Genomic DNA, 25,150 nt, shown 5'->3' on the forward strand with positions numbered 1-25,150 from the left:
AATATAAAGCTCGAGCGCTCAGCTAAGCGGAGTGGGAGGCAGGGCTGGCTCGCACGAGTCTCTCTGAGCAGCGCAGCGTGCTCACTAGGGCCAGGGAGACAGCCCAGGCCAATGGTATCCTGGACTGAGGAAACCACCCACGCTATTCCGTTAAACAATTAAAGTTTACTCTCTCTCTCTCTCTCTCTCTCTTTACACACACAGATAGAACACAAAAGAAGGAACAAATAACACATGAAATGAAGCTGAGACGAAAAGTGTCACGGAAAGGAATAAATCAATGAGTAGCATGTCTTATATATTGTCACGTACACGGTGACTAAGGATACCAATGATAGCAGGGGGTAGCCCAGACACAAGAACACAGCAGCACAGACGCAAACGTGCAAGCGACACTTTGTCGTCCTCTTCCACTTCGTCCTCCTTTCACACCTCAGTCATGCGCCACCTGGCAACGCTAGGTGGCATTACCCCCTCCCTCCGAAAAAATGAGAAGGGCCGGTAAAAATGGTGTGAAAAGCAAGAGAGTGGTCACAGCGGGTGGCCATACGCTATCGGTGGTAGTACGGCTTCAGTCGCACAATGTGCACAATGTCCAAGCTGTGCTTTCGACGTTTTGGTTGTGTGGCACCGTCTGGGATAACTTCATAACTGAGGTCACTCACACGGCGCAACACTTTGTGCGGCCCGAAGTAGCGGGAAAGGAGTTTCTCTGACAAGCCTGGACGGCGAACTGGTGTCCATACCCAGACTTGGTCTCCAGGCTTGTAGTCAACCTGGCGGTGCCGGAGGTTGTAACGATGCGCGTCAGTGGTCTGCTGCTGCCCAATGTGCACACGGGCGAGCTGGCGGGCTTCCTCAGCGCGGATGGCATATTGCTGGGCATCTGAGGATAGCTGGTCATCATCTGGGCACGGGACATGGAATCGAGCATGCTCTGAACTTCGCGTCCGTAAACAAGTCGAAATGGTGTGAAGCGCGTTGTCTCTTGTAAGGCTGTATTATACGCAAATGTAACGTACGGCAGCACCTCGTCCCAGGTCTTGTGCTGCACATCGACGTACATTGCCAACATGTCCGCAATCGTCTTATTCAATCTTTCTGTAAGGCCATTGCTTTGTGGATGGTACGCTGTGGTTTTGCGATGGGTCGTGCAACTCAGCTTAAATATGCGGTCGATCAGCTGTGAAGTGAAAGCTGTCCCTCTGTCGGTAATGACGTAGGAAGGGGCGCCATGCCGCAAGACTATGTTGTGCATGAAAAACTCTGCTACTTCGGAAGCTGTGGCATGAGGGATTGCCTTTGTCTCAGCGTATCGAGTCAGGTAGTCAGTAGCGACTACTATCCATTTGTTTCCCGCCTGCCACAAAGGGAAAGGGCCAAGGAGATCCATTCCAATTTGGTCGAACGGAATGCGGGGTACTTTAACGGGCTTGAGAAATCCGGCAGGCTTCTGGGGCGGTGTTTTACGGCGCTGGCATTCGCGACAGCTTCGTACATAGCGTTTCACTGCTGCGGAAAGTCCTGGCCAGTAATACACGTTGCGCACTCGAGCAAGAGTCCGTGAGCAACCCAAATGACCAGACGTTGGTTCATCATGGCAAGCAAGGAGAATATCCTCACGGAGCTCGCATGGCACTACCAGAAGGTAAGAGCTGTCTTGGCTCTGGGAGTTTCTTTTATACAAGACGCCTTGCGGTATGCAGAAGGAACCAAGGTGCCGAGATAGGTGTCGAGGCAGAATCGTATCACGCCCTTCCAGATAATCAATGAGTGGAAGGATGTCTGGATCAGCTCTTTGTCGATCCCTGAGCTCAGATGCGCTGAGGGCTCCTAGAAAACCGCTATCGTCATCGGCTGTAGTATCGCGGCTGTAGTAGCGGCATGGCGCGACGTCTTGGAGATTCTTGCATAGGCGATCGTTTTTACCCAGCACCTCCACCAGAATGTCACGTACACGGTGACTAAGGATACCAATGATAGCAGGGGGTAGCCCAGACACAAGAACACAGCAGCACAGACGCAAACGTGCAAGCGACACTTTGTCGTCCTCTTCCACTTCGTCCTCCTTTCACACCTCAGTCATGCGCCACCTGGCAACGCTAGGTGGCAATATACAGTCAGAGAATTGTAGAGAACATCACAAAAAAATAAAGAAAAAAAAAAACAAATAACTGCCATTGATTATAGTTATAAAAATATACATAAAATAAACAACCGCTTTAGGCGCAACAAGAGCGTGGTACTTAAAACACAAGCTAAAAATACAGCGAAATACAATAAAAATATCGAATTGAACGCAGGACAGTAAGATTCGAAAAAAAAAATTGAAATAGGAAACGGATAAAAAGCAGTACAAGGTGCTTTAAACAGCACTGAACAGAAGAAAAAGCAAAACATGAAGTAAATAAATAAAATACTTAAGCTAGAAAGTGGAAGTTATATGTGATAAATACTGTTTAGGGTACAAAGCTACGAATGTCCAATAAAAATGAAGAGAGCGAGTTTTGAAAGATGCCAAGGTGAAGACAAAAAGAGTTAAACAACATCTGCGGGGAATGGGAATGAAACGAAGAAACTTGAAATGGTGTGAATTCCCTCATGCTCTTTCGAGGAACGCGCTGAAGAATGTACTCTAAGAGCTGAGGGCACATAATATGGCCATGAAGGAGCTTGTATAGAAAAATTATATCTACTCTGACACGACGGCAGTTAAGAGAAGGAAGATTCAGTGGGGTACTCTCGGTGGAGCGAGGGGAGGAAGTTGAGTAAGGAAAGCGATATCGAAATATACGTAAAATTTTTTGCTGTACTCTGTCAACCTTATTCCAGTTCATTTTACAAGTGCCACACCAAACAAAAACGCGTACTCCAAAAGCGGCAAGCATATGGACAGGTACAGCTTTAGGGATGGAAGTGGAGTACGGAACTCTCTCGAAAGTCTGCAAACGAATCTGAGTGTGCGCATAGCCCGCTGAGCAATGCGTTTAGTATGAGAGGAGAAGCTGAGGGTGCGGTCAAAAAGTACACCAAGGTCATTAATTTCATCAACTCTGTCTAACAGCCCAGAATTCACAGAATAATGGTAGAGAAAGGTGTGCGTTTTATGAGTAAATGAGACAACCCTGGTTGTGGAACATTTGGGGGTAAGTCGATTCTTCGCACACCAATCAGAAAAAGCAGATATGTCTCCGATTGCAACAACAAGCAATCTTGAAAAGAATGTATGACCTTGAATATTTTTATATCATCAGCATAAAGAAAAAACGAGGAGTTCTTGATGATGGAGTAAACGTCATTAATAAAAACGCAGAAGAGAAGCGGGCCTAATACAGAACCTTGAGGAACTCCACTGGTTGCAGGATAACCGAAGGAAGTTTGTCCATTGACACTGAGAAAGCAGGATCGATCAAGGAGATAGTTACGTAGGAGGACTACGATTGAGGCTTCGACACCAGATAGTAGAAGCTTTTCAAGTAGTAATGAGTGAGTAACAACGTCGAAAGCTTTGCTAAAATCACAGTACACAGTGTCAACCTGACCCCTCTGAAGGACTGCTGCAGAGGAATATGTCATAAACGTGACTAGGTTGGTTGAAGTAGAGCGACCCGATATGAAGCCATGTTGATTCGGGATGATGACATGTTTGAGATGCAAGGAAAATATATTATGCAAAGCTAATTCGAAAAGCATAGAGGTTGCACATAGAAGAGAAATCGGACGATACTTAGAAACATGAGATTTGTTTCCTGACTTGAAGACAGGAAACACGCGTGCTATTTTCCACACGCGAGGAAAGGCGGCAATTTTCAAATATTTATTAAATATAGCAGTCAGTACTGGTACAAAGAAACAACTGAAGGCTTTTATTATATCGGCTGGAATGCCATCAGGTCCATGAAACAAAGATGGTCTCAGACGCTTAAGACTCGCAGTTATTAATTTCTCGTCAAAGAGAAAGGAATTATATGGTTCACCAGATGGAAATGTTGGGCAAAACTGTCGGCAACATCCCAAATTTCCAACCCTTCAGAGTTAACTAAGCTGATACTGGAATCCGATTTAATGGAACGCTTGCGAACGTACCGCCAGAACTGACTGGGACGATTAGTGGCACTCCTCACTAAAGACTCAAGATAAGAGTCATGGTCCCGCTTGTATAAGCGTTTGCAAAGAGAACGCAAGCGGCGAAACTCATCTGCTTAATTGTGACACCCGGGGCGTTTCGCTTTACGATGGGCCCACTCAAGTTTTAAAGCTGTTCTCAGTTCTCTGGAAAACCAGAAAGGAAACTTCCTACGAGTAGGAGTATGCAAAGGTATGTACCGACGTATACCATCAAGAACTATTTCAGTGAAGCGACTGACTTGTCCGTCGGCATCCCTAATGTCATTTAAAAGGGACCAGTCGACAGAAGAGAAGAAATTGAAGAGATCGACATAGTCACCACGTGCTAAACGCGAAACGGGGCGAATTCCCCACCCGATCTGAATTTGTAGAGGGTGAGGCAGAGACAGAAGTAGTCACAAGAAGTGAAAGGTGAAATTTGTCACAGCGAGTATGCGGTATGTCGGAACTCGAGACTCGAACACTTTCTAAATTCGATATACAGATATCGAGAGTATTACCACAGCAGTTTTCAATAAGTTTGTGTTGCTGCAGAGAGTTAAAGGCTACAAAATCAAGTAGCATGTTTCATTTACTTTATATATAATAATTATTGTGACAATAATAATAATAATAATAATAATAATAATAATAATAATAATAATAATAATAATAATAATAATAATAATAATAATAATAATAATAATAATAATAATAATAATAATAATAATAATAATAATAATAATAATAATAATAATAATAATAATCAATCAATCATTATTTAATGTGCGCAGGAACAACCATGTGGTCTTCGTGCTGCAGCACAAATAAAAAAAAGAAACAAAAATGAAAATGAACAAACATGTTTACACACACAGAAAGAACACAAAAGAAGAAATAACACATGAAATGAAACAGACGAAAAGTATCACGGAGAGAAAGCAATCAATTAGTAGCATCACTTATATACACAGTGCGAGAATTGTTGAAAAAAAAAAAAGAACGGTAGATAGAAAGAAAAACAACAACAACAACAAATAACTGACATTGATTATAGTAATATAGAAATATACGTAAAGTAAACAATCATTCCAGGCGCAACAAGTGCGTGGTACTTAAAACACAGGCTAGAAATGCAGAATAATACAATAAAGAAATAGAATTGAACACGGGACTGTAAGATTCGAATATAAAGTTTAAAGTTGAAATATAAGTAAGAAACGGATAAAAAACAGTTCAAGATACAGACAGCATTGAACAGGAGAAAAAGCAAAAAGTGAAGTAAATACAATATTTTAGGCTAGGAAGTGGGAGGAATATGTGATAAAGTACTATTTATAATACAACGCTACGAACACCCAATATAAATGAACAAAGCGAGTTTTGGAAGATGTCAAGGTGAGGACAAAAAGAGTTAAATAACCACTGTATTCTGTCCAGAGGGGAATGGGAATGAAGAGACGGAGAAACTTGAAATGGTCTGAATTCCCTCATGCTCTTTCGCGGAACGCGCAGTAGGATGTACTTTAAAAGCTGATGGCACATAATGTGGCCATGAAGGAGTTTGTACAGAAAAGTGATATCAACTCTGATACGACGGCTGTGAAGAGAAGGAATATTCAATTGGGCGCTCCTGGGGGAGCGAGAGGAGGAAGTTGGGCAAGGAAAGCGATAATGAAATATCCGTAAAATGTTTTTTTGTACTCTGTCAACCTTGTCCAAGTTCGATTTGCAAGTGCCATTCCAAGCAACCGACGCGTACTCCAAGAGCGGCAAGCATATGGACAGGTACAGTTTTAAGAACGGAAGGGGAGTACGGAACTCTCTCGAAAGTCTGCAAACGAATCCGAGTGTGCGCATAGTCCGCTGAACAATGCGTTTAGTATGAGAGGAGGAGCTGAGAGTGCGGTCAAAAAGTACAATAAGGTCATTAATTTTATCAACCGTGTCCAACACCACAGAATTCTCAGAATAATGGTAGAGAAAGCTATGTGTTTTACGGGTAAATGACACAACCCTAGTTTTGGAAGAATTGAGGGTAAGTCGATTCTTCGCACACCAATCAGAAAAAGCAGATATGTCTCCGATTGCAACAACAAGCAATCTTGAAAAGAACGTATTGCCTTGAATATTTTTATATCATTACGTAAATACGAGACCGTTTCTAAATCCAAGCAGAATTAAATACAGAGGACTGAAACGTGGCGTCTTCTTGCGCTGCGCTCCAAGCGATCTAATCAAACTCCAATTTGCTCCCACCTCTGAACACGTGCACAGTCTTGCAGAGCTACACGCAAGCCACCTAATAAGACGGCGTCCCTGTCACGTGGATGTCCTTTCTTAGAAACCCTTCTGTTCAGTCCATTCAAGATGTAGACGCAATGACTTCCCCGAGAGTAGGAAAGGTCGAATGTCCAGTTCCGTCTTTTGAAAGGGATAGCTCGTTAACTCGCTTCTCTCTTCCCGACTGTCAACACAAGAGAGAGTCTCTAGCGCCGAGCAGAGGAGATGAAAGGACAGCGGAGAATGTACAAGCAATTACACGTGCGTCGCCTTCCAGACAGCGCAAGTCTGGCTAGGCGGAAGGAAACCTTGCCGGTGTCGCTAAGCGCTATGACTAAAAAAAAAAATGAAGGAAAACAAGAACAACAACAAAGAAAGAACCGTAGCCGCATACAAGTAACGATGTTTGAGCAGCGCCTTCCTGTTGTCCTTGGTGGTCGAATGCGTCGTCGCCGTTTCTCGCAAGGCCAGGTTTATATCTGGTCGTCTTGGCGCGGCGCACACAGATCAGCAGCAGTGTAGATACGACGATTCTGCTTTACTCTGGAGAGTTCGCAAAAACGAATACGCGCCATCAGGTAAATACGAACCTGGTGCAGGAATACACGTCTCTTCAAAAGTGGGCCTACTTTGCTGTGGATACAGGTAAGAAGTTTGGAATCCTAAAAATTCTATTCTAGAGACCCCCATAACTCTTCGCACCGATAACTATATGGATTAATTTTTATGTTGCTACTATGTATTGTAGATTCGTGGTTAGATTTCGGAATAGAGATATAGTTAATTAAGCTGCAATTGTGGAGTATCTTAGTTTTATTTCTCTGCTCTCGAAGTACCTTAAGCCAGTTTCAGGAAGACCGGATTAAATGTAGCTTTCCGCGTTGGAATCAAGTGGCAATTTTTGCCTTAGCGTACCTGAATTTGTGAGGCGCTGGACTGTTTGGCAAATGTGTCAGTAGTGACATAGCATGCAAGCTAACATCTAGCACAGACAGTACATTAATCGTACCTGAATTTGTGAGGCGCTGGACTGTTTGGCAAATGTGTCAGTAGTGACATAGCATGCAAGCTAACATCTAGCACAGACAGTACATTAATATTTACCAGGTTTGCTGGTTTGTACGAGGCTTAAGCCAGTGCTGGTAACCTAATTCACTTGAATCGTGTGGTGGTATACGAGTGCTAAATATATGCGACCAGGAAAAAAAAAATGGTTCTGAAAGAAAACATTTGTAGAAAAGCGAGAAGCAGAAATAATAATTTTCTATTTGATTCAACCAACTTGCGACAAGAATCGACGTTTCGATTCCGAAAAGTGGAATTGCTATAGAAACAAGGAATAATAGCGAAGACAACTCTAAACATTTGGTAGAATAGAAAAAAAAATTACCATATTTACAAGACATTGTGCAGAGTCCACGGGAAATGGTTAATCAATACTATGCACAAAAGCTCAAATCTCGGCTGCAATGTACATGTTTATTAGGCCATTTTTCAAATGAACATTTTCTTACTCATTGCAAATTTTTATTTTATGGATGCTTGAAAGCGTCGTCCTTATTAGAATGTTTGGTTGAGGAATGAGCTTTTTGTGAACTGATTTCTTACTTGAAACATTTCCAATCATTTGCTGCATAGGGCAACAAGATTTTGGTCTTAAATTTCGACACAAGCCTAATCTACTTACGTCTACGAATGCAGTAGACTGAGTTAATGTATTGTTTTATTTACCATCTCTAAAAAGGTAAACGGCAACTACAGGGGGTTTGGCACATTCTTCTCTGATTCATCGTACCACATTCCTTGACGTCCGCCGTGTCCGGCACAAGAAAATGTCTTTCAGCATACGAGGCACAACTGTGCAATATGAACTAAAGAATCTGCACCGGATTTGCGGCCAAGCACAATGATCAGATTGGCTTAGCAATGATGTCGACGACAGTTTTGGAAATCCTAGCGCGCACATTGAATTGCTGAAATTGGCTGAAAAGGAAGACTGATTTGAATACATGCCTTCAGCAGCGTAATACAGTCGTTCTAATGAGCGCTGTTGAAATGCATTATATTTTAATACGTGAAGCTACCTAGCCACAAAATTGATTATTTGTGTTGGGAGAAGGTAGTCCAGTGGAAATAATTTTTTCATTCAGTTAAAGGCATCATTACCTGTTGAAACAATGTGGACTGAGGATGTACATACAAGAGCTGAAAACTTTTAAATCGAATTACGGAAGATTGAAAATAGTCGTGGCTTTCAAACTAGAAAAACTAACATGATCCTTCGAAACACCTGCAGTGAAAGAAACTTATGTACACGTGAATCCCAAGAACGCCACAGAGTAGTAAATTCATGAGGAATTTAGTTTTAGAAGTCTTGATTCGATAGGTACGATGAAACATTTTCGCCTTCAACATGTTTCGCCTGATGTTATAGTCGACGTTGGTACTGCTGAACAGTATCAAGGTGGGGCTGCATGGAAATATAAATTAGGAAAAAAACAATTGCACAGCAATTAACTGTCTCTGTTACACAGATGTACACGGAAGGTCATGAATTGAGGTCTCATTGGTTTTGTGAGGTTACAATCATCATACTTTTTATACTCTTATGTTTCCGGTAAAATTATTTATCAGTATACTTTCCGATTGACCCATGCCACATGGAAAAGTAAAAACCCTTCTTTGTACGCTTTGCTTGGTTTATGTAATTACTCGCCTTAATCTCTTACAGGCACATATAAAAACTTGCTTTATAATTCATGCCTTTTATTGCTGTTGACGTGATGCGTTTTAAAAAATAATTCAAGGAAAAAAATAAGAACGCAGCTCCCACTTTTATTATGCGTAATACTCAACCTGTACCTTCTCCGTCTACCCACGTCTCCGGGCCGCCTAAATAGTGGTAATGATGGCAGTTAAGCACTGTTTGGTAGAAGACGGATTAGACGGAAGTCAGTTTTGGGCTATTGCGAAAGCTTATCACTATACAGACAGCTCTTATATTTGCTGAACCGAAATCTTACAGGAAAACGCTAACTTCCTCCAGCCGCAGCACTGCCAAAACGTTTTGCCAGGATACGTTTTCTAGTCGTCACTGCGTTGTCACTGAGCTAGGTATAAAAAAATTATGGCGTGTTTCCTGAGCCTATAGCTACTGCCGCTAACTTCTATTCGAGGATTGAAGGCCGCGTGCTCAATAGATGAAGGGATATAATGTGCACTTAGCAGCTTAAAAGACCTGGCGTAGTATCCAGGTAGGTTGATTTTCATACCTAGTGTTTGGTGCCAATTCCTTCGTCGGATGGGGCCGTTCGAAAGGGCCTTCAATCATATGCCAAGCATAAAATTGCAAAAGATGTCACCTATAGTGAATCAAAGTTAGCAATTAGTGCTTTTTGTAAAATGTATATTTTAAAAAACCCATTTGAATAAATGCTGCTCATGGCTTGATTTCCTAGGCGTGTTATGTTTGGCGGCCTTTTCATTTCCAGATTTCGAGAATGGGCTTCTCAAGACTGGTGGTCGCTGCCGGCCTGTTGGTACTAGCTTCCGGCGCGGCTTCAGCCCAAGAAGGCGAGTGCATCAACGATAATCTTAAAAAAACCTTGTCATGCATTAAAAAGTAGATCATTCGAATTGTGTCTCAGAAGACGATTCAATAGAAGAACGAACTTGCTTACAATGAGCCAATTCTGCAAGCTGCAATATTTTTATCATTTTCTTTTTACGCAACAATTATTACGCAAATCGTTTCTTGAAAATTTTGTTCTTTACTCAACTAAATGACGCATAGATATATTTAACCTCACTAAAAATTAGATGAATCATTGTAGAAAGCCGAATGAACAAAATAAATTCAACACTTCAAGCAGCACACGTTCCGAGCGTTTATTTCGGTCTTTGAGAGGAACGAATGAAGCCGAAATGTGCATGGTGAGAGTGCCCAGTTTGCGTGCCTCAGGTTGGTGTCGTGAAGCAGGACTTTATATACATGCAGACAGCTCAAAATAAGAGTCAGTAGAGAATTATTATGCATTAGTCCGCCTATTATCAAGAATAAATTGAAATATGTTATAATTCCGGTGTTCGAGTATGCTACCGGTACTAGAGGCACACTATTACACGCCTACATGAAGAAGAAATCCACCCCCAGTATGCTCATTAGTATATATTTTGAACGAAACACCTCGGCTTAGTTAGTATAGCATTGTGACGAAATAGAGAAATGTATCTGCTTTCTTCGAGTTGATGCGATTAGGTGTCCTAGTCATTAGAAAACGTGCCTCGTCAAGGAGGCGATGTTGAGAGGCACATACTGGCTGGTAAGTTCTCGAAAGAACATCTGTTCTACTTATGGCTGCCCGCTGGTAGACAGAAGTATGCTCGCGCAGAAAACGCAAATCTCCGCAAATAACTATAGGCAGCTAATTATGTAACGAACTAGGAGAACTCAGCCGATGCCCAGGGATTGTCACTGAAGTCGTGCTTCAGATATGCTGCTAAGATGTAGAACATAAAATGTCGAAAACGTAATATATGCAAGCAATGCGTCCGCCCTGCCCCTGATGTGCCTACTTTCGTTTTTAATAGACAGAAAAATTAAAACGAAAAGCACCGGAGAAAGATTCACTTCAATTGCTACAATTTCTTTGTTTCTGTCGTTGTGCTGGCTGTCGCACTGCTGGCCGACAGAGCTCATTCTATGCAAGTGTTCTTCTGCAATTCTTATCATATTTAGTTTATAGTAAGATTATATTCTCTTGAAACATTTTTCTTGCAGAAAACTGCAATTTTCTTGACGAGCACCTGGAAAACGCCATCGACTCGTTCATCAAGAAACTTCCCAAGGAGCGCCCCGAGACAATTGAAAAAGGCGAGGAACCACCTGAAGGCTTGAACCTGATCGAGTTCAAGTTTGTGAACCTGGATTCTCTGCGGCCCTTCGGCCCTTACTTAACCTTCTGCCGCAACGGAAGCAAGTTCGTTCAATTCGATCTCTTCAACAGAAGGCCTCTTTTCCTCATCGGAACCTTCGCTAGCAACGACAGCAAGATACACAAAATGGAGAGCAGGGCACTGCTGGTGCGATTCACGGCGCAGTTCGAAGTGGATGGGTCGAAAGAAGACCCACAGCTGCATCCCACAGTCAACCTGCCCGTCTCCATGGTCGGTTTGACAATGATACTGAGGAGTGTGGATGCGGAAAATAACGAGGAGGTGGGAACCTTCATTGGTCTCGCGAGACCCAGCTTCATTAAGAGCCTCTGGCATGGGATGCTCTATTCGGAGCTGGAAAAGCTCTTTGCTGAAATACTGCCAAAGAAATAAATGACTACAGATTCACTTTTCGTTTGTCTCCTTTAATTAATAAATCAAGATGCGTCGACTGCAATTAGGTGCCGGCTACTCCTGTTGGACGACGTAAACATTGACACATAGCAACATTTCAGTTGTCATGTTTTTAGGCGACTAAAGTGAAGTTCTAATTTCAAGACAGTCTCACTGAAGGAATAAATTAGAGTTTAAATATCCCCTTCGTTGCACTCTGAGATTTCCTATCTTCATTGAGAAACACATATAGGCATAGTTCGGCAGATTGCTCTAATATCCAGCCTTCTTTTAATGCCACCAGTGTCATCTAGGCTATATTACCTCCATTTCTAAAGACTGCCCCATATTTTATCTCACTACTGCACCAGGCGTACTTGGCACTCGACAGTATCCCCAAGGGCAGAATCGAATCTCTTAGAGAGGCATCATATAATAGTGCCAATCGGGTTTTCTATCAACTTTACATGGTTATCGGTAGAAGCTGATGCATACCTTTGCTATCACTTTTAGTCAGGCAGTAGCGAAATGTGAACATACTCAAAGTCATCACATCAGTTAATGGTGGTCAAAGGAGAGCAAAATGTGGCAAAATTAGTTTATGAGGACAAAGGTATGACAAAATTAGCAATGAATAACCTTAGAGGAGTAAATATATAACGGCTATGAGAATCTCACATACTGGGTTCACCGTGAGGCAGTTCCCTGAACGCTGGAATAAGGCAGCCCCAATGAATAGGCTTACTCCCCCAGTCGTCAATGTGCACTGTTACAGGTGGGCTCATACTCGAATGGAGGCTGCTTTAAGCACTTAACTATGCTGCTGGACACTTGCCATATGGTAATTTCTAGTACATCTGTTATTCGGACCAGTAGCGCTTATAGCTGTATATGAAAATTAAAAGAAGGTTGCACACAGAGAACAAAAACGTTTATGATCACATTTTTGTGCCAGGGGCCTTTTTGTAATCGAGCAAAAACATAAAGCACAATGCTGATTATACTATCTGAGCCGGCACAATTTAAAAACGGACCAATGCTCTCAATACGAAGGCCATTCTGCCACTGCCACACAGCAGCCTATAATTCTCGCCTCTGTAAAAGGTATCCTTGAAGCAAGATATAACCAAATATATAAGCGTATTTTTTATTGAATACCTATTGCTGGAATGCCCAGAACTGTTCCATCTTTCTTTCCGCTCTGGTAAGCGCGATATTACACTTATAATTTTGAGCAAGCTGTGGTATTCTTTCTATAAAAAGTTGATTCTACTTCCGTAAATCATGGCCGGCTTTATCTGGATTTACCGAAGCTTTTGCTTGCCTGGGTCGTCTCCGATATGTCGTTTTTCTTAATAATATGCGACTCCTGTATATCCATATTTTTACAGATGCACTACAGGTGCACAGCAAAGCTAAACAAATTATGCAAATATTTTTGTTTTTTGCCACCAGCAAAGCTGCAAGGCACTGATGTAACTGCGGAATGTCATTTAACAAGGCGTATCTTCAATTGAAACGATGCTTCATTGATGCGGAGAATGCGGAAGACAAAACAATACAGCACTGATCAGTGTGCTATTTGCACCTGCGATTACAATAACCTCGACACTGTTCCAGTTGCTCGGCCAGGCGTACACATCACCGACACTTTCCTTGCCAATGCATATAAATATTGAAAACCCAATGCCGGATCACAATATGCGTTGTGTCTCATCTGGTCAGCAATTTTTAGGCTGCAAAGGAACGCGCATAAAAAAAAAATGTCGGAGGTCTCAGAGCAGCGGATGAAAACATAAAGCAATATCAGGCTATTCAAATGAAGGTATATTGGACAAGAGGAGCTTGTGCACTATATAATATTCCTCTCTACACGAAGCGAAAAGGAGAAAGGGGTATCAAAATACATGATGTGGAGCTTATCAGCTTTAGAATTTTTTCACATAACATAATTAGACCCTAATATCAGTTGTACAAAGATTTGTGTCTTTCTCAACAAACCTCGCATAGAGGGAAGCAAAATAAACTTGACCAGCATCGGCACCAAAATGGTTTTGCAGTTTTAAGCGTACTCAAAGGAACAGCGGCACATTGAAACCCACCGAGAAAGTGTCGAACTCTACCTGCACCGCGAGACCATGTAAATACTGTTTGTAAATATGAAATTCTTCAAAGAATATTGGCCCCCACCTTTGTGTGGAACAGTTCGTGCCGGCTACCTAGTTAATTGTTACTGTATCATAATTAGCTTTAGTCTAATGACTGGAAACAGTCATTAGACTTAAGCTTTTTTTTTCGAGGACGGCCTTTTGCTTTTTTCTCTATTCCGCCTTCTAAGTTTCCGTGTCACGTTTCTCTATCTAAACTCCATACCAGCTAGCCGAATGCAAATACGTGTTGTGAACTAAGATAAAATCTATTGCATGGGGTATAAAATGATATTTAAGAACATCTTAAGGCAGTGATTGACACAATATTGAGATAAACTGCATTCTTCGCACGGCTGTCAGAATAAACAGCCTTGAAATCGCCACGCTTGGGATGTTTCAAGGGGGGGGCGTGCGGAAGCTTCACTCAGTCATTAAGAGGAGAGATTGTGTAACTGGAAGAAACAGGTTTGCCATCTCACTCACCAAGCGACACGGATTGCCAAGGGATGCGTTGCTGCTCCGACGCTCAATAGCGAAAGGGGCTTGGCACTGTGCCCTTAGTGTTTCACGCCCTCTGGTCAGGTAGCGGCTTCTTCTGTTTGAAGGAAACTTCTGCGACGTAAAGTACTAAACATTGGCCTGCCATGAACAGCCATGGCAATGCTGTCCGAATGGAGAGTTAAGGCTGCAGAGGTTTGTTTCCCACTGTTGGTGACCACAAGATATGTTTAATAAGGCGAAAGTTAGACCTGCTTACACTTCTACAGACGAAGTAGGTGCGCCTTGAACTATAGACGCTGAGGAGTTATATAGAGCCTGTCACTGAGGTGCCGGCAAAGATTTATGGAGTACCATGCGGAAAATCCTTAGAATGAAATTACACGTGCGCGACTTGAGTATGAGTCGAAATATAATCAATTTACTGCAACGCTATATGTAGGTATGGGATGCTCTGAATACTAGCGCAAGAAGGAAAATACACACATCTATATTGAGCAGGCCTGCAGGCCTTCATTACAGGCAGAGCTTGAACTTTGTTAGCGGCACTCATTCCATGCCACCATCTTCCTTTTAATGATGAGATTGTGAATTGCAAGAATTTGACTCCATATCGTCTTTATTTCTTCAATTTTGTATAGACAGCATCGCCTTTGATATTTGAGGTCATGACCGTTGTTGCCTTTTAGGTGCCATCCATAATTTCATTAGAGCTTAGAAAAGTAGGAAAGTGGCTTTAAAAAGGTATTACCAGAGTTTTAGTAGATGAATGTAAAGAAGTGCTAGTTTTGGACGACGAATCGCGCAAGGAACTAGCTCACGCTTTTTTGTGTACCAGAGGGCAAAGTTAATTGTATCATTATTTTAAACAGAGCTCTTATTGGCTTGCAAGGGGTTAGTAGAACAAGAGGAAAGGTGGCGTTATGCAGTGGCTGAACCTTCCTGTTGAGACTGTTGTTTGAAAACCTTTGAACTGTTGCTGCGCGTCCTTTGAGAGATATAAATATCAAGAGCGCCAAAGAGAAGCTTCACTGGCTACTGCATGTGTGAGAAACATGAGAAGACGTTCCTTGACAGCTTCTTGGCATGCCCGTTCGCCCTCAAGAGCAAATGGTAGAGACGGCCTGCGTGTGTATACTTATGGTATTAAGAGGGCGCTGTAAATGTTTCTGTTTTTTGTAAAGAAAATTGTAGCAAATGATATTAGTGAGTGCTTCAGTATACCATATGTAGAACAACAAAAAACATCACTGAACCAGTGTTGGGGAGGGGTGGGGGGTGGAGCCTCAGTTGCAAGCCGTGTCAAAGTTCTGATAAGGGGACTTGTCTCCGTTTGGGGCGAAGACAAATCCCTAGTCGAAACTTTGGCTCGGCTTGTGATCTGCGGCTCCCCCTCAACCCTTGTTCAGCGCTCTTCGATACTGCTCAGCCACTTCTTTCTCCCGCTCTACAATGTGGAACACGAGATATCGGCGAATAAAAAAAATTTCTATTTCTTCTCTTGTATCAGACTTAAGAAAGAAACCATGTACAGAAGAGGCTTATACCGCACTAGCCGCTACAAAGCATACGTAGGACAGCCTTTGCTTTACTGTGCTTGTCGCTTGCTCCCGCGCTACGGTTTTATAGTGGAATTGTTGTGGCTGTAGGAAGAAGGAAAAGAAAATGCACGGGCCTGCTACTTGCCCTGTAGCTTAGCCACCTCTGATGCCTCGTGCAGGCAGAAGAGAAAAAGAACAAGAAAGAAAAGGAAGAGAGGAGAGAAAGACGCGCGCCGCAACAACAGCCGTCGTCCACCACCGAAGCGGTGGCGGGTGCAATGACGGCCTACAACCGATAAAAATTCGGTGGCTTGCTGCCCCCCGCCGCAAATGGTGGTGACCTACCTGACCCAATCCCATCAGGGGAGTGCCACAAAGGCAGTCCGTGTGCTGTGCCATACCATTTTACGTTAAGATCCTGATGTGGTCTAAATTATTCCAAAGCTATCCTTTAATGCGCCTTTTTCTGTCTTTCGTTTTTCCATACGCGTCCATACGCTCGGGCCATAAAAATGATGAAAGCCCTTGTAACGGGTTTTGCTTGAACGTACACGGAGATGCACTAACTATGAATTTCAAACAAAATGATTTCCAAGTTTATGCACTTATCTCGGAATGGGCAGGGAACTTGCATCCTGAAATATTCTGCCGTGCACTTAAACTAAAAATAGCAGAGCTTTTCATGCTCATTTTACTAAAAGAAGGACGCACGGAGCAGTGATTGATTTGAAGCATATAATTGTTTTTTGCTGAAGTGAGCTGCCTACAAATAGCTATACATTTAGTGTCACGTTATCTATGTTCATATGACATTACTGTTAATAGACGAGATATGATATTTTAATTTACACGGTTGCGAACTTCCACATTTATCAATCGCTGGAAGTTTTATGAGATCCTAAAACCGAGTGTAGTTATAGAAGACCCTAACTCGTTTCCTTCATGCTCCCAACGCACCCAAAATGCTGAGCAGCTTGTTGTTCCCTGCGTGAAGGTGATTGCAGAATCAGTGTCATTAAATGCTGTCATGCCATTTCTAGTCACGCGAAGGGTGGATTGTTTTTTGCACGTAAAAAATCAAAGATTTAACAAAAAGGAGTTCAGGGCCAGTTGGCAGGGCACTGTCGTGAAGAATAAAGAACACCGACTTTAAAGCTCGTCCTGTCCACAGCTCGTCTTCCGTCCTGTCGTGGTTCGTGTTTCCTCACAACATAAGCGCAATTGCAGCCAACATGACAGAGGTCGAGATAAAGCAAGTTTTTGGTTAGAGTACGCAGGCAAGAATCCCTGATGTGAATTATAGCTGTTTTATGGCATGCTCTTTGCAGCGAATTCGGGAAGATAAAGGTTGCAATTGCAGCAACCCTGCTGCTTCTGGCCTTGACGACTGTCTTCGCTATTCCAAAGCCGAAACATCGCAAAGTAGCTCATAAGGCGTAAAATTATTAGAACCTTGACAGCGCCCTGGCTCATCGAACAAACACAGACTTTGGGATATAGTGAACTGACATCGTTTACTGTAGTCCACGTACAAGAATACTACTGGGAGTATTAAAACACTAGGAGGGATAAATATTGCTGTTTACACATTGGCTTACTCGAATATTTAGGCGACTCTAATGTGCACAGACGCTGTGTTTATTACCTCTTTATTATTTTTCAGAAACGCGATGACAAGACTGGCAAATAGTTCTAGTTTCTTGTCTAATTATTCGCTTGCAGGTTTGCAAGAAGTGCTTGTGACTGGGCTATATATTCCAGCCTGAAACCCTTCTTGCATTTGTTTGAAATGAACCACCAGTAAATTTAGCATCTTTTTCTGTACTTTTTGTGCCGTGTAATATCAAAATGCTGTTTTTAGACTCTTCGCATTCTATACATACTACATTTGAAAATGTATTGGAAGCAATAAAACTTTCCTAACACGATAGATATTGATCTAAAAAACATGTTCTGAGGGAAAAGTTAAATCGGTTGTTATGCAATGGTATTATATCTAGGAACTAAATGAACTTTTGTCCGGCAATAATATTTCCTAGGCGGTATTTGCATGATAGCATCGATATTTATTAAAGCACATCTTTTTGTATTTGCCTAGTATGCAGTGCCGTGTTTTATTCGTTGTTCAACATTGAAGTGAGAAACGGGTGATAGGTATGCACAGGGGGATCCGATTTCGACGCCTTAGATCTGGATAAAATGGTAGACGACATTGTCGGCCAGCTGTCTGCACATTACGCACTGCTATATCAAAAGCCCGAGGAGGTAATCCCTAAGTTTTCTTTGGAACGGTCGTCTACCGGGGCTAGACAAGGTGAAGCAATATAGTCTCGCACTGGGCTACTGCCACAACGGTTCGAGACTTGTTAAAGTGGACATGGCCGCCATTGATGAGGCCATACAGGTCTTCACACCATGGAGGACTTGCGCCGGACAGCAGGGCAAACTGTCCACATACTCCTCAGCCAGGGTTACTGTCACTTTAAAGGTAAATCCTTGCATTAGAAAGGAAGCGCCCGCTCTATTTAGTAAGTCTGAACACGTAATTGATGACCCAGGCTAAGATGCATTAAAGCCGAGAATAAGCTTAGAAACTGAATTATTAGACCCAGTGTGTGTGTTCAATATGAGGCAAGGTGAAAAAAAAATTGACGGTAGCCCAATGGTACATTTCATCAAGAACGCGTGGTGTTAAATAGTTTTAGAATCATACACTGTGATGAGCGCTGTCTGCATTACCGACTGTTCTGCAAGAATCTATAATTTTAATATATGTTTTTTGCTTAATTGTGCTGCCTCTCTGAAAACACACAGTGAAAGGTGTACAGATCTGAGTAAGGCTTGTTCGGCAGCTTGCAGACATCCTTACTCGAGATTACACAGCAGTTCGCTCCTGTGTCCAGCTTGCATGTGAATGGGCGTCCTTCAATGTCAACTGTCGCGCTCAATTGGTCTGAGGCTACAGCGCTGACGGTCAAAGTTTGTAAAATGAAATAACCGTCATCCGCGCCTTGCAGTTCGCGCAGTTCCTTTTTCGAACCTGTGTTATGACGGGGCGCAGATGCTTTGCATGCTTGGGCGAAGTGATTACGCCCGCCGCACTTTGTGCAGACCTTCCCTTGGGCCGGGCATGTTACTCCACAATGAGTGAAATAACCACAACGACTACAAGGTCACTTTCGTGGGCCGACTGCATGGACTACTGCGTTGCCTGCTGTTTCGGTGCCTTCGCTGATTTCCTTAAATTGTTCCTTCCCTTGCTCGTGGGCTCGGCATATTGCGACTGTCTTCTCATACGACGGGTTTTCGGCTACAAGCTTTTGCTGTAAACACTTGTCCTGCACTCCCAGGATAAGGCCGCTGCGGAGCAAGCGGTCTTGCACATCTTCGAAGTAGCAGTTCTTTGCTAGCAGCCTTAGGTCTGTCAGGCAGTAGTGAAAAGGTTCCCCTTGCTTTTGGTCTCTCGATCCGAAGCGGAACTCATGCAATGTCAAATTCGTCGTTGGTTTGTAGAATTCCTCAAACCTTTTAAGCAAAATGTCGACGTTGTTCTTGTCCTCTTCGTTGTCGAATTTGAAAGTGCTATAAGGTTTTCTTCCGTCTCCTCCGATTGTTACAAGTAACGTTGCTGCTTGCACTTTGTTAGGCTGATTCCTTAACTGGGTGGCCGTAGAAAATAGCATGAACTCACTTTTCCATGTTTTCCATGCAGTCCATGCGTCTTCCGAGGTAACCAATGGTTTCGGGGCCGGGAGCAGCGTCGACGGGGCGGACATAGTGAATGGGCACCGCTGCCACCAAGTGCACGGCCCCGCGTCGGGTGATGAACAAATTTTATTCCCGATAAGAAGGCGTATATATACAGTGTGCTGACGTATTGGGTCATGCGCAGATTAGGTTAGAGCGAGTGACGTTAGCCTTACTCAGATCTGCTACAACAGGTAACTTTGTGTCAAGTTTGCAACTGCACTTTCTGTATTTCGAATTTTGAGTGCCTTCAAGTCTCTGTGTGCCCCTGTCCTTTCAACAGCTATGTTTGCATACCCTTCATTCAACCCTTTCTTTACATGAACTGAAGGGCCTACATGTCTGTTCCTTTTTCACTTTAGCAACTTATATGCGATTTTGTGAGAGTCTCGTTAGTATGAAAAGCAGGCTGCCCGCACAACGACCTGCCAAAGTTGTTACATGGGACACCTAGCTGCGACTTGCTATGTACAGCGGCGGGTAACTGACATATCGGAGACAGGAATATTCCCATGCTGTTCTTGGCCAGAAGAGAGTCCGATGTTTATGTGGTTGCCATGGGTAGATAAGAGATTCTAATAAACGAAAAACATACGTGCAGTGCCGTATCGTCTGTGAATTCTGGGCTCATTGCGCTATAATGCATGTTTTGGGTTGTCTTGCACCCGAGCTCACAAAGATGGTATGTAATACGTTTTACATATAATGCCAATTAGTTGCCTTCTATGTCTTTTAGAGGGAGAAATTCTCAAAGTCAGGTTGTTCGGTCTGGCGGGTGAGGTGGCGCGGTGGAACGGTTAGGCTTGATGAGGAAGCTGTTTGCACTATTTTCTAAATACGGCTTTGTTGTTGCGTGGTCGAATGCGACACTTGATCGAACTGGATGAACACAAGCCTTTCTTCAACTTTGAAGAAGGAAGAAAGTAAGCTTTAGAGAAACGCAAAGAACGAAGCGACAGACTACATGCGTGTTCAGAAATTGATTGAGCTTAATTTCAGCCAGAGTCTTAAGAGCATACTGAACCATTCGCATATTTTCAGTAAACGAGACAACTCAACGTTTGCTTTATTGTCCTCTTGGAAGAATCGCACTGGAATAGCGATCGAACTTGCACTCAGAGACCCGGACGGTATGCGATTGCTGGCAGCCTTCTAAGAACTTTTCGTTCATCAGGTAGTGCAACGGATTACGTTCAAGAGGCTAGCTTCTGCCTCGAGACGGTTACTGAAGTCATTTCAGCAGCATGATCACTGATACGCAGCAGCATAGCGTGAAGGCTGTCTTTAACATATCGCTTACGAGCGCTGTGGTTTCTCGTCGAAAATCGATTTTGCTGGCAGCATTCAAGCGCGCTCTTGAAGTCCAGTGGGTTCTACATATATATTATTTTATCTATGCATTCTCATTGCATAAGTTTTTATGCTATTGGCTCTACCAATGTGCACTGCACTCATTGTTCTGTGTTTGTACTCACGCTGGGTGGTGCAATATACGGGAGGCGTAATCCTGAAGTAATTTTATTGTAGCCCTGTCCAGCGTCCCACTTATGTGAATTTGTTATCAGCGGATGTAGAATGCCCGCACCTTCATAGATTATATAACACGCCTGAATTACGTCTGGCAAACAATCAAAAATAAGAATGTCACTTTATAACAGAGGAGTCTCTTAGTCAAGCAGTTCTCTTTGGAAACCGAACATAATTTAAACTACAAGTGTCGTTTCTTGATAGAAGATTCCCCAGTCAAGTCAAGCACGGTTCGTATGTAGGCTGCTCTCAACTCCCGACTGGCCACACTTCGTGGTGCTTAATTAAAGTTTCTTTTGGGAAGGGCGTTGTGAGGAAAAGAAATATAGCCGATTTAGATAGTGATCTGCAATAGCTTCGTTTATGCGTACGGCGTATACATTTCAAACGATTGGTAGAATGTTGAGGCCTCCTTATTACAAACCACGCCTGCTCTATAGGAACACAAAAACTATCAGAGATGTGCACGTTTGCCGAGCACTCGCTATTATTTGTGCAGGTACGACTCGCTAGTGTGTTGCAAACCGTTGTTTGCCGCGTACTTATGCTTGATTTAAACACGTTTGATTCACAATTTGAGACAAAACTGTACATCGTCGGACAGCTCCACGACGATCCGCAAAGCAGGTATAGGGAACAGACATTTCTGTCCACCAAGTAGATTTTGAGGAGGGGGAGGGAGGCGCATTCACCCACTTTCACTTCGTGACGTCGCAGTGTTTGCAAACAGGAAGAAGTTAATTGGCCACGTGGGCCCTCTCTTATTTCGCCCTTACCACACCCCGGGAGCCTGAGTGCAATCGACTCGAAGGCTGTTCATTGTCGCAGCTGGCATGACGCCACCGCCGACCTTCCCGGATGTCTTCGGCGTAGCTAATGAGCTGTATTATAGCGTGCACATCGATTCTTGCATGTAAACAAGAAGTAACGTTTGAAGCATGTTACAATAAGTTTCGCAGCACTCAAGCGGCAACCGCTTAGGAGTCATCTACGGCTGCTGACAAACTTGCTTGCGATAGGGAACGATGGTATCAGCTGTGAAAAGACACAGCCAAGCATGAAGCTCACCACTAGCGTGTCAGGCTTGGTGGCGAAACCGAATACCAGCTTTAGCTACTGGCTAGTTCATTCACGTCAAGCAAGATCACTAACTGTTGAATGCGTCTTTAAGATAAATTCTTTCTTATCCACACAGCTGCAAATATTTCTTATCAATTTACGCTGTCAAATTCTTTATTGGTATTTTAAACTTTCTTTTTTTTTTTTTTGCTAGAGTAATTTGATCATCAAGAAGAGGAATATGTAACAACCTTGATAAATATAATTAAACAAACTTGCGAAAGAAGACTTTGTATGCGAGTCATTTCTCATTAGTGTAAAAATATATGATCCTTCGCTACTTCCATAGCCACTTGTAAATGATCATAGGTGTTTTTTTTTAATGAAAAAGTGTCACTCGTCACTCTTTTTCAGACGGTTGTAAATGCGTTCAAAGTACTATTTATTTACGCTACCATGTTTGTGAAAGCAAGGGGCGCTTAACGAGAATCACAACATAGTAAGAGTTGTATAGAAAGGCGGCAATTACACTCGTACAATACGTACTTTTATGAAATGACAGTTACCTTAAAGTGGTTATGTTACATACAGAGCAGTTTCAGGGTAGCGACAATTTAGGTCGCACTTTCACGCTAAAAGAAGAAAAAAATTACAGATGTTATGTGAAACACACTAACGGCAAAATGGTTTTCTTTGAGATGAATATTAACATATGTCTCACAAAACTATGGCTGCTTCCTTTTGATTTGAAGCCATTATCTGTTGCTTGTTTGGGAAGCAATATGGACTATGCTTGAACAAACCGTGAGGTTTGTAGAAGCTGCTTAATTTAAACCCTCACGAAGGCTAGCATACATACTGGTTTATACCTATGATGGATCTTCCAATGCACTGTGCACAAAAGTGGCATTTGAGGTGCACTAAGAGCCTGCACAAATAAAAGCGCCGTTTCATTGCTTAATTCCTTCACCATATTCCTCATTGGTGGCGGGAGGTTTCATTTCTCAGCACGCACTGCATCCACCTTCCGTTGAATGCTGTCATAAACCATTTACATTAACATACGCGAGTTTCTGAAGTGAAACTGCAGTGTAAATAATTCCAGCATTGGGGAAACTGCCGGAAAAATGATTTAATTAGGATGAAATGCACTGATTTGTGCGATGTTGAGACGAAACTTAAAAACAAAAACAAAAGAACATTAAGGTGCCACTAACGCTGACGAAAGCACTCTTTCCGCGGAAAAGGGATGTTTTTCCACCTAAGTTAAAGCGCTCACTGTCCTTCATTAGTTTTATAGGTTGTCGACGCCAGTGATGATTCAAATGGTATCGGCTTTATGCTGATCCACCACAGTGGACCAACACCGGTTTCCATAGAACTTGTGCACGTGTATCTGCAAGGTGTCGGAGATGTACTGGGGAAAGGTGTCAGAGTGTGCTTCGACCTTTTCCCAAAGCTTCCTAGAGAGTTTTGGCTGAACGCGCTCACCTGGAGACTTCGAAACGTTCTCGAGGAGATATCAGGTTTTCCAAACTGAGCTTCGCTTCGAGTAAGGGAGAAACGAAAACACGCACTCCCCTTCTTTATCTCCCCGCTACGCCGGATCGCAGTGGCTGTCGCTTTATCACAAATATAAACTTGCTGGTTCGCTTACTAGAGCGTTTTTTCTTTAACTGCTCTTTCCTGGATTCTCAAATAAACCAACTGCGTACAAATACGATTGTTCGGATGTGTCCTCCTTGCGTGTGACAGTTAAAGGGCCGTAAAAACGGATAATTTAAGGCCACTATGAAGGTGTTCATGTGTAGAACAAGGGCGTTTGAACGATTTTCTAAAGTATAAAACCTTAGAACGATGCAAAATATTTATTACTAATATTTTTATTAACGTTGTTTATAGACTCAGGGCATAAAGTAATGTGTAAAAAAAAATAACAAGGGGCAATAAATGAAATGAAAAGGTTGGCCGTTCTAATAATCAAGGCGCCTGTGTGCTGTGCTATGTCAGTGCACCCCAGGTGGTCGAAATTCCCGGAGTCCTCAACTACGGCGTCTCTCATAGCCTGAGTCGCTTTGGGACGTTAAACCCCAAAAATCAAACCAAACCAATGACGTAGGATCAAATCTTGGAAGTGGCGGCCACTTTCCAAATGAGGCGAAATGCAAGGCGTCCGTGTGTAGTGTGGCGTTACTGCATACTAGTGAACTCTATGTTGCCCCAGTTTCTGTAGCCCCCACTACGGTGACCTTGTAGCCTGAGTCGCTTTGGGCATTTTAAGTCTCTAAAGGTACTCAGCAAGGAATGTAAAAAGCTTCGATTACTAATTTTTTTCTAGTAACTCCTGATAGCAACAGTTCAATGCAATACAAACTAATGACTCTCATCATCGTTTAACTCCATTCAAAAACTACTTCAATAATATTTGGGATTCAGGTATGAATCTCGGTCCAGTAAATAAAGATACAAATAATGTTAGCTGTAATCTTACAATAGCTTCAAAATGTATTGACTAGGGCACAATGTCTAACCTGAACTCAAAAATGCATATATGCATACAAAAATAACCATTATTGCTTCATCCGCTCTGTCACCCTTTGTTTTAAACTTATGTATGCGTTTTCGTTTGCTTTTATACCTCAATATGAGGTTGTCATGAAGTCTCGTAATCTTCTGATTCCCTCTGATTTCTTAAACAGATTGGCTGATCTTCCATTAGTCCACTTACCGCGTGCGTATTGATAGCGTGTAACTATCAACACAGACGACCATGAGCCTTTTGTGGAGTTCCTTGGCTTGGCTAATTATTTTATTACCAGTTTTCCTAACATATTTGTAGAGTTGCCGTGGTCTCTTAGCACCCCTACGGGCACGATAAAATTTTTCCATTATCTCTTTAAAAAAAAAAAT

General features: G+C 42.6%; 2 protein-coding genes across 2 annotated transcripts; both read left to right on the forward strand.

Moving 5' to 3' along the window:
* The first annotated feature begins 6,818 nt into the window (after window positions 1–6,818).
* LOC146176700 (uncharacterized) lies at window positions 6,819–11,733 on the forward strand. Its single transcript, XM_084581027.1, has 3 exons — window positions 6,819–7,035; window positions 9,882–9,963; window positions 11,171–11,733. Exons 2-3 carry the CDS (start codon window positions 9,891–9,893, stop codon window positions 11,716–11,718), a joined length of 621 nt encoding a protein of 206 aa, XP_084437153.1. The 5' UTR covers window positions 6,819–7,035; window positions 9,882–9,890; the 3' UTR covers window positions 11,719–11,733.
* Window positions 11,734–18,106: 6,373 nt separating this feature from the next.
* On the forward strand, window positions 18,107–23,780 carry LOC146176701 (uncharacterized). Its single transcript, XM_084581362.1, is given in 4 exon segments — window positions 18,107–18,179; window positions 18,182–18,205; window positions 18,208–18,395; window positions 23,541–23,780. Coding segments are annotated over 4 exon segments (525 nt in total).
* Window positions 23,781–25,150: the final 1,370 nt, after the last annotated feature.

This window comes from Amblyomma maculatum, chromosome 10 (genome assembly GCF_055883805.1).
Source record: "Amblyomma maculatum isolate TAMU_Amacu chromosome 10, ASM5588380v1, whole genome shotgun sequence".
In the NCBI taxonomy this organism is placed as follows: Eukaryota; Metazoa; Arthropoda; class Arachnida; order Ixodida; family Ixodidae; genus Amblyomma; species Amblyomma maculatum.